The sequence below is a fragment of the Phoenix dactylifera genome, chromosome 12 (assembly GCF_009389715.1).
Source record: "Phoenix dactylifera cultivar Barhee BC4 chromosome 12, palm_55x_up_171113_PBpolish2nd_filt_p, whole genome shotgun sequence".
NCBI classification, from domain to species: domain Eukaryota; kingdom Viridiplantae; phylum Streptophyta; class Magnoliopsida; order Arecales; family Arecaceae; genus Phoenix; species Phoenix dactylifera.
The window spans coordinates 6,872,108-6,893,324 of record NC_052403.1 but is presented as its reverse complement, the minus strand read 5'-3'; the positions used below and the strand labels follow the sequence as shown (position 1 = coordinate 6,893,324).

Below are 21,217 nucleotides of genomic sequence, written 5' to 3'. Positions count from 1 at the left end.
CCAATGCTTTTTCTATCTTCATATCACCCCTCACTTCTGAACATAATAACTGGATGGTAGCTGCAGGATATAAGTAATCAAAGTGCACGCCTCACTTCTGAATGTAAAATTCAGCTTATTCAGATAAAGCTGCAAGACTGGTGGTAGCTGCAGGATATAATCAAAATGCACCTAAAGCATATTATTCTCTGTTCGGTTATGCCGATTCACATTTGTCATGATTTTTGACTCGAGGTATATAGAGTGTGAATTTATAGTGTTCTTTATCAGAGTTTCCATTTCTGTTCATTAGGATTTGCATATTTTTCTTGGTTTAACCATGTAGTTAGGATTTAAATCATATCCAGAAGCATCTGTGCCTTGTTCCGAAACCAACTTACAGAACATATTACATTAATGACAAATGATAGAACATGGATCCCAGTTTAGTTTCCCTCTCATTATCAGTGTCGGGCGTTATTTTCCAACAGCATCAAGATTCAAGGCAATCAATTTTATGATGTCATCAACCATTTCAAGATGTACAGTGATAAAGAAATTTCTTTTCTTCTATATCTCATTCCTATTCTTTGGACTAATAACTGCATGAATTGATTGTGCTTGCTTTAGTGGGCATGTTCAGAAGGGTCCTAGTGACCTAACATCTTGAGATTCCACAGTCCATTATCCACCGACAGCCGAGTCACCTCTTTTGAAAATAAAACAGATGTGGGGCGTTTGCTGGAGAAAGTGGAGTTGTGACAAACTCAAAGGAGTCATCATATTTGTTGGCATTGAATAAGCTTTGCCATTTAATAAAAAAAGGTTCTCATTATCCTGCATGGAATGCACACTTGTATAATAGTATCAGTTGATGATCCTTACTCAGATGTCTTTTTATGAACTTTGCAACCATCGAACATCCATTGTATCGCAGAGAGCAAGTACATTATAGGAAGTTCAGATCTACCATCCAACACTAAAAGAGATGATTATCTTGTCAGAGAATTAGAGCACTGCTCCAATACTTATGTTGTTAGTTCTTTAGAAAAAAAAAGGAGAAGAAAGTTGCCCAGTTTATGTATAAGCATTACTAGTACAATTTTTATGTTGCATTGATAGAGGAGAAGGGAGACACCATAAGAAATAGCAGAATCAACCATGTTATGTTGCGTATGAAACAAAATTATACTATAAATTGATACCTCAAACATGTATAGCTGCCGCCGGTAAAATGAAAAGAGATGATACATTTACTTGATGTGTCGAAGTATTATTATACAGCAAGCAGTGGTTGGTGTAGCTCCTCTGTTGCATGGATGAAAGCTTAGCTCATGTTATGATGTAAGCATGCATGAAGGTGCCGTTCTTCACTTATACCTACTGCCATCAAACAAAGTAGCTGATGGGTCTCTGGTCGACGGCTCCATCCAATTCTAACCAGCCAGTAAGCCATTATAGTTTTTTGTTTTTGGTATTCTTGCTTTGATCTTAAGGGAAATGAAGACGAAAAAAACATTACACACGCAAGATATCAGATAAAGAATTGTAATTTCCTTCATCTGATCAAAGATCTCGCATGGTTAATGTGAGAACCAACTAGAAATCTATCACATAAGTTCTGTAAGCCATGCATGCGTATTTGCGGGTGCAAGTGCAATTATAATTAACGTCCAAGGAATCAAAAAGAATTAGAAGAGTACCCACCATCCACATCCGGCTTTCCTATCACCAACTCGAAAGAAAACGAGTCACCGACTACAGCCTGAACTACGAAGTGGGTGGTCCTTCCCTTTTGACCATAGTGCGATGTAGCACCAAAAAAACAAAGCAAGAAAAAGAAGTTTGGCCCCTGACCGGCAACCTTATTATAACTTTTTAGTCCACAGGCAGCACAAAGAACTCCAACGACCAGAAGACCAAAACCACGAGCATGGTTGAGGAGGAGGAGAAACACAAACACCAAAATCCGCAACAACAACAACAGCGCAACAAATCCACCTCAGACCCTCACTTCAAGCCAAGCTCTGATGTCAAAGGCATCCGCTTCGGCGGGCAATTCGTCGTCAGGTCCTTCACCATCCGGCGAGCCACGCCGCTCGAGCAGCTACGCCTCCTCGACATCCCCCCTTCCTTCCTGAGCCAGTGCCGGACCCTTCCCTTCCCTTCGGCCACCACTTACTTGCCCACCAACTTCACCATCTTAGCACACCACGCATGGCACACGCTCACCCTCGGCCTCGGCACCAACAAGTCCAAGGTTGTTCTCTTCATCTTCGAGTCCGAGAGCATGAAGTCAGCTGCGGACCAGCTCTGGCCACCCATGATTCCTCTGGGTGATGTCAATAAGAAGCTCATTCGGGGGATCTCGGGATGCGAGATGGCACGGTTCAAGTTCAGGAAAGGGTGCCTGACCTTCTACGTTTATGCTGTGCGCCGGTTGGGAGCCGCCGGCTTCTCACGCGCTGATGATTTGAGAAGCATTTTGGAGGCAGTGGCGGCTCTAAAAGATTTCTTGGACCACACAGCAATGCTTGCGTTGCCCAGCCACCCGAGCATCACCTTCCCACCGCCGGTCGCCATGGCGCATTGAGTTTTTCCCCTTCCCCTTCCCCTTCCCCTGCGTCTCTCTCCAAGGAAACACAAGTCTCTTCTTTTTTTCACACTTTTCTTATATTATTCACAACTAAGAAGGTAATTTGAACATCTTGAAATTGTTTGAATTTTTTCAATGTACCCTTCTTGTGTCCTCCCACTTATTGCGATGCATTCATCAAGTGTGTGTAAACTGTAAAATCCTTCTCCAGTACGAAGTGCGCAGAGTTGTGTTTGAGTCGAATTTAGACAAAACCCTGTCCTCTTTTGTCTGTAAACATTTGAGCCTTGACATTTTTTTGTCCATTTTCATCAATAGATGAGAACTGCTTGTCTGTCTCTGTTTAAAATGTTTGCTTCATGCAGCGTGCTTTACCTGATGGTGAATGTTCACTTTTCCTGGGGCTGGTACTCGTAATATTGGAAGTGTTATCATGGGAAAGAAATTAAGCTCATCTCTCACCACAAGGTGCTTTGAATCCTTCAATTTGTATTGTTTACTTAAATTTGTTCTTGGCGGTGGGAGCTGAATCCCATGTGGGGTGAAGGCGAGCTGGTACATAATCTTTGAGAAAGCGAGATGCTTTAGGTAGGGAGCAGTCATAGGAACCTTGTGGTGCTGTTTCCATTGTTTGTGAAGGGAAAGTGTTTACAAGATCTATGGGGTCCCTTGGGTATTTGGACATTGACATTAGAATGGATGGAAGAAGGCACACGGCTTGATCACCTTCAAGCCATCAAGTGAATACATGAGAAACGGCAGCAGTAATGTCAATTAAAACATTTTAAAAAGATGTCAAACAGGAAAGTCGAATTACATCATATAAATCACACAGGCAACAAATTGAAAAAGGTTTCCTGGGGTATCTCATCACAAATATATGATCAGGCTGCCAGAGGTACCTGGCTATATGCAACAGGTACGTCCACATCTTTTGTTCCCACTTATGCAAAGCATAGCTACAAATTCTTTTTCGAAGCTAGAGCTGCAAATCCCTATGAGATAAACAGGAACTATCAGCCTAGGAATATCTTCGCCCGAGTGGAACTTTACAGACGTCCCTGATAATTCATCACCTGAAAAAAGACGTTAAACACGATAATAATCAAAACTTCACACTTATGCCAAGCTGAACACAGTATAGAATAAGGTCCACTGTGAAACAAGCAAATCTGAGGATAATGCACCATCCACAATGATTTGCCACAAGTACAATTTATAAGCAAGAAAAACAGCTTAGATGACCTATCCTCCAAGAAGCAATCCATGAGATAGTAAACAAAATTTGGTCACGATGTGCTCGCATCGAACCTGTGACTTCATAAAAGAGATGCTTTGCAGGGGACCAGCGTGTCCTGCCCCCATCAACTACATTGTCTAAAATCATAAACTATCCATACGGGATCAGCAAGATTACATGACTTGCCAAATCATCACTTTTTGGATGCCAATTACCAAGGTCCTGCAAACACCGCTCACTGGGTGCATTATGATGTAACTAAGAACTTGAAAGCAACAATCTCATTAATAACAAATATGCATCATGAACCGGTACTAGATATTATGTTCAAAGAGAAGTTCTGGTTCAAGCTTTTCCCCTACCACAAAACTATTGATGTATGTAAATTAAGGGGGTTTAAAACATTAAGTCGAAGGAACTCAGAAACCACTTATAAACTAATGTGATAATTACAACCAGGTAAATCACAAATGCAAAGAATAGATGCAAAAGTAAAGATCATATGTTATCAAAGAAACAGTCTACCTCATCGTCATTTTTCGACTTTTGTAATGCCATTTTATAAAGATGCAAAATAAATGCCACTTGGTTGTTCTACAACTTCTTAGATGAGCAAGATCTTTAATTTACATTTTCAAATACAATCAGAAGAAATGCAAACTTAAAAATAAATAAACAAAAGTAATAATTCCAAATTCTCTAGTTTGAAATTTCCCTACAAACTGGACATGTCATGGTATAACGCTTTACACAGCTGCAGCTAAAGGAAATCCCTTCAATAGAAATCAATCCAAAATAAAATAACTATAGCAAGAGAGAGAGAGAGAGATGAAAAAGAGGTGGGGGCAGGGGCATGCTGGAAGCTCTTAAACACAGGTTTTCAATTACAAAGTGGCACTTGTTACAGTTGTGAAATATATTTATTTAACCAACATGTGCCAGAAGGAACCTCATCTCCATATGGATTAATTCAATCATGTACATGAACAATTTCAACCTCAGATACAAGGACATAATTGCAGGAGAACTTAATGCAAGATCAAACTAATAATTTTCTCACAACTGATTGATTTCAAGAAGTCAGTAAAAAAACACCAAACAAATATCTTTGCCTAACGATGAATGAAGATCTCAAGCCATGAACAAACAGTGAGAAGCTTCAGTGGCTCAAAGCAACGAGCTCACAGAGCAGAACTAGAAGAAATGTGTATAAGATCAGATGATAGTGCATATGGCATGATTTCCTTTAAGAGGAAGATTAATAAGAGACACTACATGGGAAGGTCGATTAATGGATAGTTGAAGATAATTCATGCCATCATCCAGATTTTAAGGTGAGGAAACCATCTTGTAGCACTTAATGATTAGTCTCAAGTTTAACTCAGCATTTCTTGTAGCTTAGAGAATTACAGTAAAAAAAGCAAGTAAAACATGATGTAGTCAATGCAGTTCATAAACCACATCTGGTTTATGAATCGTTCAAAATAAACTTTTTGTTCTAAGTTGTCATATAAGCTTTAACAGAAAAAAAACTACGAAAACTTAATTTTCCTTTGAATGTCCTATTTTCAGGGAACTAACTTTTGCAGAATGATAGGTAAGTTAAAAGATGGAATGAAGATGCAAAATCTTTGAACCTAAACATGTCAGTAAAGCAGATGAAGATATAGTTATTTTTTTATAAATAACGGAAAATAAAAAAAATCACCGATAAAAAATCAGCAATACAACAATGGCTAAACTTAAGTAATTGAAATTGGTTCTAAGTTTGATGTCTTCCAGGTGATGGATACTCTACCAACCCAAAACACCGTATGGCAAGTTGCAGCCCTGGTACTAATTAACAAAATTTGCAGTTTTAAGCCTCCTTCAATAAGTACAACAATTTACTTACAAGTACAATTTGAAAATGAAAGTTCAGCTTTTCATTAAATTGCATGAAAATTTAAATATCGGAAATATTTTCAAACAAAAATCATTTTACCATTCGTATTTGCTCACCATAATCTATCTAACAGGTTTTCATGAATTAATTAAATTCTTAACATATGAACCCAAAAGTATTCTCTTCCAACATGTGTCCATGTAGAGATGCAACACAAAATAATACTTCCATGATAAGCTAAGTGTATAAAAGTAGAAGTACATTTTTCACTTGCAAGAGTTATACCGCAGCTTTACACCATGAAAAATAAAGTTGATGACTAAGTGAAAAAAAGGCCATCCGACAGAAATGCATCTAATTCCCAAACCAGTCATCATCTTCACCTATTTGTAAGCACAAAACTTCCAGAAGGGATTCTTAAAGATCCACAAGATCCATTCCATAGAGACTTTATCCAAGAGTATCTGCTGCAAATAATATATATTAATGGGGCAACTTTTGTGCCTTCAATGATGGTTGTTGAGCAATACATGGATCCATTTTAGCTGATTCTCCTATGTCATATTTATGACCTTCTCCTATATCACCCATATGACCTTCTGAGGTATTATCATTCGATCATAAGCAACATAAGCAAAGGAGTTTGCACCATTCTATTACTCATCCAATTGTTTGATAACTGCATTCATTAATAAGTTTTGAATATGAAAATGTCAACATCATAACTCAAATTCAGATGGATCTGGAGGCAAGTTGAAACAATCCCCAGATATTAGAAACCTTTTTGTCCAATTTATGCAGGGGTTATAAACTTGTTAACAGAATAAAGGCAGACTGATGTTAAAAAAGGAAGATAAGATATGGTGCATTACAATTTCTTCTATATCTTTTATCAAGTAAATATTTGAATTATGGTTTATCTTCTTTTATTTTACAAATGAGAAGCCTCCTGATACAGTTGAAAGTGGTTAAAAAGAAGTACTTCCTACAATATTTCCAAGAAACCCAAAAATATGTAACAATCTTTTCAAAACATACAAAATCTAAGTGTAATCTTCTAGCTTGAAACACTTAATTGCTAGATTTGCTATAATGCACTCGCAAGGAGAGAAGGACAAACATATACGTCTAATTTGACCACTGGTAATTCAACAGAAACCAACTGGAGTGGAATTGAAGCCAGCTAGTTCTGACAAAACTTTGCCAAAATCGTTGAAGCTTATACAGAATCAAGTTCGGCCAAGATCAAAATACTCTAGCTGGAATAAAAATATTCCAATCAAAACTAATAAGATGAGTTTTTTGCTCAAAAAAACTATAGCATGAATCGCTAGCCATTACAGAGGCATAAATGAATAGACACCATCCATTTTAGGCATACTAAAACTTGTTCAGAAGATCACTCGAGTCTAAAAATAGGGGGCATAGGGGAATCTATAGCAACTAATAGTTGGGTCAAACTAGAGTTTGTTTTGTTTAGGTGGGCACCATTTTGCAGTTCTTTGGTGGCCTTAAGAATCATATTTAGACAGTCATTAATAATAAAGTAGTTCGCAATGTTTTGAAAAACTGCCACCTTGGACCCTAGAAGGGCTACCTAGGTGCCCACCTTACTACTACAAGTTTTAGTATGAAGGATGAGATCAATTTATGAATTAGTATTCAATGTTGCCAAGTGTAATTTATATAGACCTGTTGCATTTAATTTGGATTAGTATTTACTGTTTCATATTTCTAGATTATAACTATCTGTTTTACATTTTTCCTAAGTCCTTGTTTAACTTTTTTAGTTTATAATTTTTTGACTACCTTGACCTCTAGATGCCTACCTAGCACGTAGGCACCAAGTGGCCCTATAGCGAGCAATCTGCTGCCACCTACAATCTTTAAAAACAATTCTAGTTGAGCAGAATAATATCGCTAGTTTGAGATTTGTTTTAGTGGCCTTACATGTTCAAACTACATCTAGAAAATTATCAATTGCTATTGAATTCCCATTTGTTCATTTTTCACAGACTATCGGAATATAAGACAAGGTTTTAATTCTTTTGATTGTGTATGGAACCACTCAAGCATTGAGGACTATTCTCATTTCCTATGATAGGATAGACTCTCATGGATCAATGTTCATTTTCTATCCTCGGATCTGAAATTATGTTTTGAGATTTCAGTTTTCAGAGAAAATTGTAAATCTGATCTAAAATCAGATAACATGTATCTCTGGAGCATGATATTCCCTTTGTTGACTTAGATTCTTCAGTTAATTATTAAAAATAAAGATCCTTCTTCAATATAGGATAAGCCTATTCAAATGCATGGCGGATTATTTAACACCACTTCACTTTAAGCACACTTATACAGTTGTTGACCAGCTTACTAAATTTCATGATGAGTATGCAAATTCAGAGTTTCTATAACATGCCACAGGTTGAAGAGGTCTTACAATTGCAAAAAAATAATCAGACAAGACAAAGAAGACTAAACTTGATAAAATACCGGGAGAGAATAGAGTAGACATGAGCTCTAAGGATTTTCTAGAACACGGCCATAGCAGCGCAAGCTGTTATTTTCACTACAATAATGAATGCAAGAATAAAAATAAATAAGCTCGACATTGTACCAGGGTAGACAATAGCAAGGTTCAGCATGAGCAGATTACGTTAACCATCACAATACATTTAGTAACCTCCAAGCATACTGGAAATCATAGTAAACAGTATCGTCCAACAATGTAATCTTGAAGATAGTAGACAGTCTGCATCACTAGCAATGGAAAGGTTGCATCAATGACACAAGGTAATTACCATTGCCTTGTTCAATTCTTCTCTTTATGCCTATGGTTCCTGCTCCTGCCCTCAGACCGCTTCTTCCCCTTTCTTCCACGAGAGTCTTCATCATCCGATTCACTACTTTCAGAGGAAGCAGCCCTCCTCTTCCTCCGGCCCTCGTGGTGCCTGCTGGACCTCTTCCGATCATCCAGTGATCCATCACTACCATCTAAGTGACTCTCAGACACGTACTTCCTTCCATGCCTTCGTTTAAGGCGGCAATTCCCATCAGACTCTTCTGATGACTCATCATCAGACTCATCCCTCTTATGATGGCTTCTACGCCTCTTCTTCTCCTTCCTACTCTTCCTGTGCCTATGACCCCCATCCTCCTCTTCCTCATCATCATCCAAACCCCTACGCTGCCGCCTCCTCTTCTCCCTCCTCCCATCCTCCACCTCGCTATCAGTCTCTTCACTCCGTATCGACCTCTTCCCGCTCCTCTTCTTTGACCGCCCTCTCCTCCTCCGACTCCCCTTCTTATCCTCTCCTGAGTCCTGCTCCGCCAGCGATCTCTTCGTGGAAGAAGATTTCTTCCTTCCGAATCTCTTGGCAATGATCTTTTCAATCTCCGGATCCACATCAGAATCCGAGCTCTCACTCTCCTCTTCTTCGTCGTCCTCCTCCTCGCTCTCCTCCCCCTCACCCTTCTTCCCGGCGGCCTTCTTGATCTTCTCGAAGACGGCTGTGGCGGTCTGGAGGGCTTCGGCGTCCTTGTCCTTGTCATCCTTGACGCTGAGGAAGTTGCGACACTGGAATGTGAGGTGGCCTACACGGCCGCACTTCTTGCAGGCGCCGCGTGTCTCGTCGGAGTTGGACCCAGTGATGCGGGCGAGGGCGAGGAGGCCCTGGAAGCTGGCGTAGGCGTTCTCAGCGCCGTCGTCGCCGTCGTCGTCGGCCTTGCCGGAGTGGTCGGCGCCGCCCTTGGACTCGTCCTTGTCCTTGTTGGTGGGAGCGTAGGGGTCGTAGCCGATGGCGCTCTGCCAGATCCCGTGGGTCTGGAGAGCAGCGCTGCTGTGGACCCGGTTGTTCGCCGGCATCCGCACCCTTCCCGCCGTCGCCGGCATCTTGGCGGCCGATGGAGGAGGCGGAGATGGATTCTTGGGTTAGGGTTTCTGAGAGGGCAAATTCGAAGGTTAGGGTAACGAATTGGGAGGACAGAGGTCAAACGAGGCTCTCGTAGATAGGATAAGGAGAAAAGAACGATTTTTTGGTTTTCATAACGGTTTGGTTTGGTCCGGCTAATTATCCCGTTGCTTCCCTATATCGGACATAGTTACGGGGGACACGGTGACGGTGGGAGGATCACTGCCGTCCGTTTATTTTTTAAGGCCTGATGTGATAATTTAGGCGGTGATCGAGATGCTGAAAGCATTGAATTGCTTCAAACCGATAAATTCACATATTTTCGTTTGCTTCACCCCATTTATTTAACTTCTATATATATATATATATATATATATATATATATATATATATATATATATATATATATATTGTATTCCAAGAGACATGTAATATTCGAGTTTATAAAAATAGATTATGTTTAAGTCATGTCGAGCGATGTCAAAGGAGATTTGCTCTTATGCGCCGACTGTGCTCACGGAGATTAGATGGGTGATTGGTAATGGTTGATTCATTGCTATATTGGGGGATAGGTGGGTGTTAGAGCTACCGCTTTATAAGGTGTCGACCCTGATTGACTCAACAAAACTGGAGGGCTGCAGAGTCAGCGACTTGATCAGCTAGGGGGAGAGCAGGTAGGATGAGGTGCAGATTATGGAGGTCTTTGGAGAATAGATGGTGGAGAGGATACTGGATATCCCACCATCGTCTAGGGAGACGCCGGATAGACTGGTTTGGGTGGCCACATGTAGGGCCATGGTGCGGGCTATGGACCTACAGGTAGCATTCGGAGGAGTCACTACCCAGCAGTTGGATGGTAAATGGATCTAGAGGATGTATATTCACCCCCGAGTGGCCTTGTTCATATAGAAGGTAGCTTGGGGGTGTGTTCCGACCAAAAGAGTATTAGTTGGGCGAGGAATCAAGATTGCCCCAAGTTATGGATGGTGTCATGATATAGAGGAGTTCACTAGCCACGTCCTACTGGGGTGCCCACGAGCAGTACAGACATGGAGGAGGGTCACACTTCCCCTACCTCAGTCCATTCGTTCTGTAGAGGAGCTACTATCCCAGATTCGGAAGGCCATGAGGAGTCTGAGGACAGCAGTGCGGGGCATTACCTAGGTCTACTTGGCGTATCACATATGGTTAGACAAAAACTTCAGAGTCTTTGAAGACAAATGGGTTCCTCCGGGGAGAATAGTGGAGAGAGCCTCCATCCAGGTCGCTGAGCTTGCCAAGGCTACCATGGAGACTTCACCTACGATGGTCGGGGACATCTAGGACCCTCACCCTACTATTATAGCGCCCAGATTCATTCTTGCTTCTTGAGGGCCCTCACCCCCTGGCCATATCAAGGTGAACTTCGATGGCAATACTAGTGGTGATGGTGGTAGAGTTGGTATGGATTTTTGTAATCAAGAGCCATAATACTAGTCTGATTGTTGCTGGGGGCGACACATCGGTGGGATGACAGCCATAAGGGTGGAGCTCAGGGCAGCATGAAAAAGCATCACTTATCTCAGGCGAGTATTGAGGGCGGACCACATCATTCTCGAGAGAAACTCAGTCTTGGTAATCGAGAGGTTACAAGGCAGGGGGCGAGGAGAAGATGAAAACCTCCTGCTTTGTGACTTGCTTCAGATGGTGGAGGATTGTAGCGCCTTCCAAAATATACATATGTTTCGAAAGACAAATAGGACAGTAGACTGGATCGCCTCCTTCGCTGTCCAGCATTCAGAAGAGATCCACTGGTCTTGTCTAGGAGCCATCTCTGCATAGTTTTGTTATCTTCTTTCTATGCTCAACAACCTTTGTACCACAAAAAAAAAAAGAAAAAAGACGGCAGAACGGGTCATTGATGGTACCAAGATGGTGAAACAAAATGCAAAGCATAGCTTGAAACCATATCATAGTTGGGTAGGCATGATTCAGTTGATCATGAAAATTTTGATGGACAAAACATAGGACAAGTTTGATCAGCAATTATCAAAGCTATTTGGTAGAGGAGCGACGAGGACCCACCCCAAACAGATTGCGAAAAAATGGCTGCCAAGCACACGAGCTTTGCTTGGTTCTAAATTCAATACAATATGAACATAAAATAAGATGAAAGTGAAAAAATGACTTACAGTGTGTGCCACCCAAACACTTTTGATGCAAAAAGAAAAGCTTTTCACATGTTCTTTAGGTAAAGCAAAATTTAACAGAACTTCAGGCAACACAATCATGATTCCCTGTATTTTAATTTATTTTCTGTATTTCGAATGAAATATTTCATATTACTCCCTTCTTCACTGGATAATACTTCAGAACATTATTCGTCACACATGCTGATAACAAACAACTGCAAATGCTAATGTGGTTGCTGATGCAAGACCATATAGATCAGGAATACCACAATTGAGCATTCACCATACTGAAATTAGGGAATTAGAACCTGCCAAGTCAGAAACTCGTTGCAACATTTGACCACTCAATCTCCATCGAGAAAAAAATCAAAAATTCCTTCATCCCCCTTCAGCAAGGGTATAACCATTGAGAAATAAATATGTTGCAAAAGAATATGTGTATCATAAAAACAGTATTGGAACTGAAGTGATTTCTGAAAAGAATCACAGAATCACAGCGACTTTGTTCTTTTGAAATGAATGGGGTCTAATCCTGCGTGGCAGCACCCTGGTTGAGCTCTGCAAATCTCATTCCAACCCTCATAGAGTGCTTCAGGAACTTCTCTGCACATCGGCGGACGCACGTCTCCTCCTGCTTATCAAGAGACTTGCGCCGAAAGGTATCCACGCAATCAGAGAAGCATCTCTCTACCAGTGAATTATACATTCTTAAACTGCAAGATAACATAAATAATAAGTTAGAACCAAACTGGCAACAGGCTAGACCTTTATTGTCATCTAACCAGCAGTTCAGCAGATATTGTGCGCGCTTCATATCAAGACCATCTCCCAATTTGTTAGAGAAATCGGTCAATTTATTTAGCTTCATGACAATACAGTCAAGCAGTATCTTCAGATGCTAGTTACACAGCATGTAGGAAACAAACCGTGCCACCAACTGGTCTGCCATCCATGCTTCAGGACCACCATGTGTTTGGTCTCGAGCCATGCTGATCGAGCATATTCTTATATAAATGCTCTACTACAAGTTTCTATTTGGGAACAAAGAACCAGGTGGACTGAGAAAAAAAGAAAAAGGAAGAAAAAGCATTGATTAAGCCACCTCATGTCCCCACCTATTCAAAAAATGAACTTAAAATCGTTACTGTGCTAAACAAAAATATAACGTTAAGGATGATACTTCCAGGCAGAGAGCAGAAGAGAAAGTATGCCATACAGATATTGTTGACTAAATTGATCCATATGCTTAGCTAGTCAATATGACATTAGAGTTGTAACATACTTCAACAAAAATATAATGTCACCTTCAGTAGGAAAATTAACCTCGAATTATTTATAACTGAGACCTCTGCGTCGGTCATGTGTCATAATGCACTATCCACGTTTATTTACATCTTTCAAGAAACGATGCTACCTCTAAACCTAGTAATCCTTGAATTTCAGAGTAGGCAATCGACATTAAGTTCCTGTATAACATAACAATGTATGGCCTAATAGCAACAGACAGGAAGAGAAGAGGGGAAGGTGCTTCATTCCTTTATTCAGCAATATTGGAACGGTGACCAGAAAACTATTGAAACAGACAAATCGTGAATGGACCTCAGTAAGCGAACCAAGTAAAATTCATCCTCTTTTCTTAGATGGCCAATCAATTGCTTGTTGACAGTCTTCTTGCAGCATTAATTTCTAGACCAGTGATCAATGTAAAAGGCGATACATATCTGATATAGTCCATGGTATCTTTTGCTTGCATAATCTTAGAAATATGGCTTCAAAGTTCAAAAAATTGCCTTTTAGGCCTCTTGACTTCAAATTGCAATTTCAAATGATCAGAACTTAACAGTCACTTCATAAAAAGATATCAGAAACCTTATCCATGGAAATTTATCTTAAGGGTACCAATAGACCCAAAAAAAATAGGAATTAGCATTTGATTATAGTTAACCAAACATTTAAAAAACTCACTTTTTGTATTCCATTGAGAATACTTTCATGTTCCTTTCCTTTGCTGTGAGTTTCCCTGCAAATGACTCTCAGGTTCTAGAAAATCCAATTAATTGCTCTTTCCAATTTTAGTATTCCTGCAATGTTAACACCATGGCAACTGGCTTTTAGGGAGAAATTGGTTTTCGTCTGAGTCTCTTCTTGCAACCAAACACATGAAAATATCCTTTGTGGTTGACTTCCATGCATAAATTGTTATTTTGATGGTCGAAACTAAAGAGAATAATATTGAACTCTAGCAATTGTTACAGAAGACACAAGCATTACATAACAAGAAGGTTGAAGAAGAAATTTGTAGTTCCAATACGACACACCACGAGCAAAAAGAATGAAAGTAAAGGGCTTATACTCACAGCACAAACAACATGCGCAAACTGAGAAGTGCAACAAAGTCAAGACAATCTCCTTTATGACATGGTCTATGAGCTAAATTTTAAAGTAATGATGGTAATTCACATAACCCTTGCTTTTTCAGAATGGACATTGCAACTTATCTCCTCTAGTACATAATATCTCATTTGTTTTTTAAAGATTTTATTGGATCAGTGACCAGGTAATTACCATAGTTTCTCTCCAAAACTGTAATTACCAGTAACCACTATAAAATTTTAACAAATATATTGTGCTAAGTGCCGGCACCGAATTATCAGCTTATGAGTGGAATTCCTATCCTTGGACGTCTCTTGCCTAACTTCGAGACAAAACAGAGACAATCAAACCTTCGATTTTTTTAACCCGCGATAATTTATTAGAAGGATCCCTTTTAAGCCAGAAACCACTTTAACTAAAAGGAAAAATTCAATCTTTTGATCCCGCCCTAACTAATTAAAGCCAAGGGAAATATTGCCTTCTAATTTCGTATTCAAATTGCGTTTTTTCTCCTAAATAAATTTCAGAACGAAGGGGAAACCGAAAAAATGAGATCGATACAAATGATGAGATCAGCCTCATGAGAAGACGGCTATGTAAGCTTCAGTAATCATGCCAGGACGTCATATAGCAAACATTTCAAAGAATGAAGAGATCCAGAAGGAGATTTAAAAAAAAAAAAGTCAAGAGGAATGAAGAATCGATGGAGGAGGAGAAGACCTGTCGCGGATCTGGAGCTGGTCAATCATCGAGGACATCCTGATCTTATCCTCCTCAGGGAGCGAGTCCAGATCTCCCAGCATGCTCTTGTCCATCTCGTCCTCCTCCTCGCTCTCTCTCTCTCTCTCTCTCACTTTCAAGATGGGTTTCTAGGGTTTTGGGGGCGACGGGGAGTGGGAGCTCTAAAAGACGAAAACCCTAGCTAACATCTTTGCTTCCATCAGGGCCGCATGTGTCCGGGCTGACACTTGAGGCCTATCTAGTGACCGCTTGGGCTTGGGCTTGGGCTTGGGCTTGGTGGATCACTCTTATATTTTCTCCTTTTGATATGAATAAATTCTAGGTGGATCACCTCTCTTTCTATCCAAATAATAATAATAATAATAATAATTTCACTCTTATAGACATTAAAGAAATAAAATGTTCATATATAATTTCATAAATTTGAAAAATTTTCCGCTGAAATATGTCTCATTTTTATCACAGATTTTGTGATCAATCCAAAACAACATCATGACTCCATAGGGAGGAGGCAGTTATCTCCATGGGGAAAATTGAAAAGCTTAAGTGTGGGATTCAATGCCAAAAAATTCCTATAGGTTATGGCATATAAAGAGTTAGAAAAATGAAGCAAGATAAAATAATTTGCTGATATTTTCTCGTCATTTCAGTTAAAAAAGATCGAGGAAGGCCCATATTGAGACGAGCTTCCCTTATTTACGGTATCATGGGAAATGAAACATTGGATAAGCAAGCTTCTAAGATTTCTGTTTCACTTTCATCTCATCACTCTTTCCTCATTTTCTTAAACTTATTTATAGGAGCTATAACCATACGTTGGCATGGAGTAATGCGAAAAATCCATGGTATAAAAGAGTAGATAGCTTCTCAATCAGGAATTTAGGATCTTTCATGATATACACTTGTCGGACCTTTCTAATTTTCATGTGTTTTTTCCATGTATACAAGTGCTCTAATAGCTAAAGTTAATTAAGCAAGTCCTATGCTCTCTTCTGCATTCTATGCTTATCACAATGTATTTGCTCTACTTAAAAATATATAGACTAGTCTCTACTCACCAGAATGATGATGGTGAATCACTTAACCATGCACTTTTTCGATCAGAGCCATGAATCTATTAAAAAGTACAGGCCAAGCAAGTTTTGGACCGCAAGAAGATAGACCACCTCCTTGGACAACCCACAAGTAGAGCCAACTTTTCATATAGCTAGTTCCAATCAATATACAACTTTTGGTTCAAACCAACAATAGCATACAATAGAGCAAGCACACCATAGGCAGAAGCTTAGCAACCCCAATACATGATGGCCACAGGAACAACTATACCAAGAGGAACTCATCATGCAATTTGTAGCCATGGCCTCTTATTTAAAACACTAGAGTCTGAACTCTTGACACAAACACCACACCACACTCACAAGTCTGCAAACCTAGTACTTGTTTCTCACTTTTAAGGCAAGCCTCCTCATTTGCAATTGCAGGGGTCACAGGTGCAGCTGGATCCACACTTGCAACCTTCACTATGGGAGCCAGCAGCCATCTGGAAACCTTCCAAGTGCCTGCAAGACCCAGCTCATTTTAACAACATATAATCAACAAAACAAAAGCCGAAGAGTTCCATTAAACTAAAATTGGTCATACAAAACATAAGCATAAACAAAAGCAGAAAATAAAATAAAAATAAAGAATCAAATTAGTATACAAAAAAAAAAAAAAACAAGTTGCACACTAAAAATTCAGAAGGTAAGAAAAGGGTGAACTTGTCGTAAATTTTGAAGGACAATAGGTACTATTGGAATCACAAAAAAATTAAGTTGATCCATAAGAAGCACTAGAATAGAAAAACCTTCAGCAAAATAGCATATAATATCTCATACAAGAAAAATAATAAATAAGATAGACCTCTTTCTTTCCTTGCATGAATACACTACCCTTTTTCTAAAGGGTGACAAAAGGAATTGCATATATCACTAAAAGGAAAAGAAAATGTATCTTTAAATCCTCAAATGATCAAGCTGATAAATCTCATGCCTCCCATATCCATAACTGAAAAAAACATAATACATAGTCCTAGTCCCTCTTAATTAAAGAAGAGAGAATAGTGATATCAGTTAAAAGGGCAAAACCTGCAGAAACTCTTTATCACAACCAAAAGACCAATTCGTAGGCTACAAGGAACCATATGCCACTAGTAATGAAAAATAAAGAAACACATATTAATGAGATTATGAAAAATAGTAACATAGTTGAAGATTAATTATATTAGTGATATTTATACCCTCCGCATCCACCGCCGCAGTTGCAGCTAGATCTACACCCACAGCTCCCTCCACAAGAAGACATTTTTTCCTCTTAATATGAAAATAATACAAAGAAATACAGCAGAAAAAACCTGTAAGGATGGGGCTAAGGTCGAGGCCGAGGACCAAAACTATATATAGAAGGAGGAGAGGGACAAAAGAAACTTTTGTGATTAGGCCATGCTTCATGACATTCTATTATTAAATCTAATACACTTTTGAAGAGGTCTAAATTGCAGAGTGGAAATTTTAAATTTTAAATTATTTTAATTCTATTCTTATTTTCTCAGCTTGCAAGCTATTTGACAAGACATCTCCAGCACCATCTTTGGTGAAGGTCATAAATCATTGCAGTTGTATCTTAATAGCTTTCTTCCTCAATGAGTAACTTAGTAAAGTACACACTTATGGTGCCTTAATTGTAGGCTTGAACTGTTGTATTTTGAACTACATAATATTTATATCCTCATTAAGCAGGCTGATTGTCGTTCCAATTTTGATGTCTATAATATAGGTGAATTGTGTTATTCTTATAGATTATTTTAATAGGGTTCAATTTAATAGTATCTATGCATTATGAGAGCAACCAAGCAACTTATCTGATGAAATTTGATATATTTTATGGGTCATATTTTTCCCAAGCATTAGTTGCGATTTTATTTGGAATTGCTTTCGTTTTCACGAAAAGTATTCTATTTCATTAACTTTTGAATATGACAAAATCGAACGTAACCTCTAATCCATCGCAGGATGCCATCTTTTTTATTTTAAAAAAAATCCAATCTCATTTGTTTTTCATTTCTTTTCGTGTCAACCATTAGGAATGAAGAAGAAAATATGTATCTAAGGATGACTTGAGAGGCTAAAATATGTCGCTTGAGATTATCAAATAGATAAATGCTAAGTTTGGTCAAACAAAGCTCTATCACCGGTCATGCAATCTCTGCTCGCAAGAATAGTGCTATAATTGCATCACCTCTTACGTCATTGCAACGTAAAATAGTTGTGTCGTATAACATTAATTACTTAGAAGTTATCTAGGCAGGCAGAACTTATACTTAATTGTGACGATGTAATTTTTAAGTCTTTGCCCAGGTCAAAATAAGTTTTAAATTATTTGAATTTTATTATTATTTTCACAATTATCAAGCTAATTGACAAGACATCTCTGGCATCCATATTTGGTGGAGGTCATAATCATTGCAATTGTATTTTAATATCTTTCTTTCTCGTTGAGTAAATTAATAAACTAAACACTTATGATGCCTGTGATTTGTAGGCTTGAATTATTGAATTTTGAATTATCATAATATCTATTTCCTTGTTAAGCAGGGTGATTGCCTTTCCGATTTTGATGTTTGTAATACAAATGAATTGTGTTAATCTTATAGATTATTCTGATGGGGTTTAGTTTAATAGTATCAAGTTATTTGATGAAATTTGATATATTTGATGGATTATGCTCCTACAAAGCATTGGTCGTGATATTATCTAGAAATGCCTTTTATTTTATAATGTTTCATTCCATGAACTTTTGAACAAGACAGTCGAATTTAACGTATAATCCATCATGGACGCCAGGTTTTTTTTATTGAAAAAAAAAGGTCCAAACTCGTTTGTTTTCTATTTCTTTTCATGTCAACCATTATAAATGAAGAAGAAAAGATTTATCTGAGGGTGACTTGAGAGGCTCAGCAAGCTTTTACTGGATTATCAAATATATAATAACTAAATTTGGTCAGACTAAGCTCTATCACTAATCATATAATCTCCACTAGCAAGATTAGCATCATAATTGCATCACCTCTTCTGTCACTCCAACATAAAATAGTTGTTAAAGGAACAGAGAAATGAGCAGAGAAATTTGTTTTGCCTCCTGTAGAGATTCTTATTCTATGTTAATAGGAAATAACATACTTGTTGCCTGCGCACAATTCAGAGATATGAACAAGTTGTTAACATTTGGTGTTTCTTAAATCATCACATTTGGTGTCTGCTAATGGTGATTCTTACTAGTAAGCATGACTCACTCCTAAACAATTACAAAAAAAATAAAATTTTCCATGCCTCCGAAGTAATTAGTCTATTTCTTTGCTCAAGCTATATAGTTCTTCTTCTTTCAGATTTTAGAGAGGTATTGTGCTGAAATCATATCAAGGTGAATTGGAATTTTGAGCTAGCTGCAAATTGATTCTCTTGGTGTGAGGACCCGTGCGGGCATGTGTTTAGTCCTACATCGGTTATTCGCTGGGTAGATCTTGGGTACTTATACAGAATCAAGGAATCCAAATAATACCTTCCAACTAGCCATTTTGGGTAAGGTCCTGGGTTGTTACAAATGGTATCAGAGCGGATCCGGCCCATAACCTATGTAGACTAGGGGACACTGCAGCACGAATCCATTGGGGCCGACCACGGGCCAATCGTGGTGTTTGTGATTAGATTTGAATAGATTTGAACCCTTAGCCTGACGAGGACGTCAGGGGTTGAACGGGGGAGTATGCGAGGACCCGTACGGGCGTGTGTTTAGTTTCACATCGGTTATTCGTTGGGTAGATCTTGGGTACTTATATAGGATCAAGGAACCCAAATAATACCTTCCGGCTAGCCATTTTGGGTGAGGTCCTGGGTTGTTACACTTGGCACATATAGAAGCGATCTCTACTAACATAATGCAAATACCATAAGCCTTTGCTCAATGCGACAACTTTGCCACCTATTGAGCACTTTTATACATGCACTTTCTTTAATAAAACAAAAATATTTATCGTAACTACTTTAATTCTTATTTAAAAGAGACAAACATAAGGAGTGCAACATCCAAAAGCAGCAAGGCAGCACTTTTTAGAAAGAACCAAAGTTACCAATGGAGAAAGAACCAAAAATCCCCTGCGCCGCCTTTATATAGTGTGGACAGCCTTCCAGCTTTCAATGCCCGCATATAATCTAAAATTAAGGTTGAAATCGAATTAGATACGCATGAGATATCAACATATATATATATATATATATATATATATATATATATATATATATATATATATATATATATATAATTGTTGGAAGTCTTCTTCCTTTAATAATTTGTAATGTTGAGAGGGATTTTAGTCTTATATTGCTTGTACAGAGTTTTTTATATAGCTTTATAAACATTCATATCCTACACATGTTAAAGTAACTTTTTGGTGGAAAGTTGTGGAGGGAAAGCCAATATTATATTATCAAAGATTGGCACTTGACGCTTATGTTTTGAACCCAAAGGTTGTGTTGGTTCAGAGGTTAATTTAGGATTATAAATTGCCAATATCCTTCACAGATTAAAATAATTTCTTCTACAAAATCTTTCATTTTGTTATTCTGGGGAATCCTAGTTTTGCTGGCTAGAATTCTATTTTGGTTTTGTTGTATCCTGGAGCGAATTTGCTGGATCACCAACAGCAACATAGTGGGGCAAAATTCGCTTAAGGACAGTATTAATTCACACTTCAGGACCGGTTTCAAATACTAGAGTTCCTCCTGCTTCAACAATCTATATATATATATATATATATAATTTGACAAATATGGATACAGAAATGAATGTTAGTCGAATTCAAAAATTTATATCGATATTTATTTTAAATGGATACGAATATAAATCGGATGTTAAAACTATAGATATAAACATGGATATAAATTAGATAATTAAATTTTATGTCTACATAATAAAAGATATTATTATGTGGATAATAAATTAAATCAATAGCATGTTAATGTGATTATTTATTTTTCTTAAAGGTTGATAAGCGCCGTATAAAATTAAATAAGATTACAAATAGAATCGGATAATTGTCATCCATATTCATATCTATATCTTTTTTTGATGAATATGAACATGAATATAGATATTAGTTGAATGCTCAAATTTTTATCTATATCTGCATAAATTCGAATACGAAAATAGATCTGAATAAATATTATTCGATCCATTTTTGCCCATACTAAAAAATAAATAATTAAGATGTTAGTACTGGGCCTC

The 21,217-nt window shown here is 38.2% G+C and overlaps 3 protein-coding genes and 1 long non-coding RNA gene across 5 annotated transcripts; 1 reads left to right on the top strand and 3 right to left on the bottom strand.

The window, feature by feature from the left end:
- The first annotated feature begins 1,574 nt into the window (after positions 1–1,574).
- LOC103696880 lies at positions 1,575–2,924 on the top strand. The gene has a single exon (XM_008778604.4). The coding sequence runs from the start codon at positions 1,913–1,915 to the stop codon at positions 2,570–2,572; it is 660 nt and encodes a 219-aa protein (XP_008776826.2). The 5' UTR covers positions 1,575–1,912; the 3' UTR covers positions 2,573–2,924.
- A 399-nt stretch (positions 2,925–3,323) lies between these two features.
- On the bottom strand, positions 3,324–9,758 carry LOC103696871 (CAX-interacting protein 4-like). Of its 2 annotated transcripts, none has more exons than XR_003383532.2 (2): positions 8,321–9,758; positions 3,324–3,651 (listed from the first exon to the last, which is right to left on the bottom strand). XR_003383532.2 is itself a non-coding variant. In XM_008778598.3 (2 exons), the coding sequence occupies exon 1, from the start codon at positions 9,593–9,595 to the stop codon at positions 8,516–8,518; it is 1,080 nt and encodes a 359-aa protein (XP_008776820.2). In that variant the 5' UTR covers positions 9,596–9,758; the 3' UTR covers positions 3,324–3,651; positions 8,505–8,515. The 2 variants fall into 2 exon arrangements, 1 of the variants encoding a protein (XP_008776820.2); XM_008778598.3 differs by having other exon boundaries at positions 8,505–9,758.
- A 2,250-nt stretch (positions 9,759–12,008) lies between these two features.
- LOC103697874 (mitochondrial import inner membrane translocase subunit Tim9) lies at positions 12,009–15,100 on the bottom strand. The gene is made up of 2 exons (XM_008779817.3): positions 14,879–15,100; positions 12,009–12,498 (listed from the first exon to the last, which is right to left on the bottom strand). The coding sequence occupies exons 1-2, from the start codon at positions 14,971–14,973 to the stop codon at positions 12,312–12,314; spliced, it is 282 nt and encodes a 93-aa protein (XP_008778039.2). The 5' UTR covers positions 14,974–15,100; the 3' UTR covers positions 12,009–12,311.
- Positions 15,101–16,069: 969 nt separating this feature from the next.
- On the bottom strand, positions 16,070–17,314 carry LOC120112796. Its single transcript, XR_005514440.1, has 2 exons — positions 17,178–17,314; positions 16,070–16,458 (listed from the first exon to the last, which is right to left on the bottom strand). It is a non-coding gene; the product is annotated as an uncharacterized LOC120112796 (long non-coding RNA).
- Positions 17,315–21,217: the final 3,903 nt, after the last annotated feature.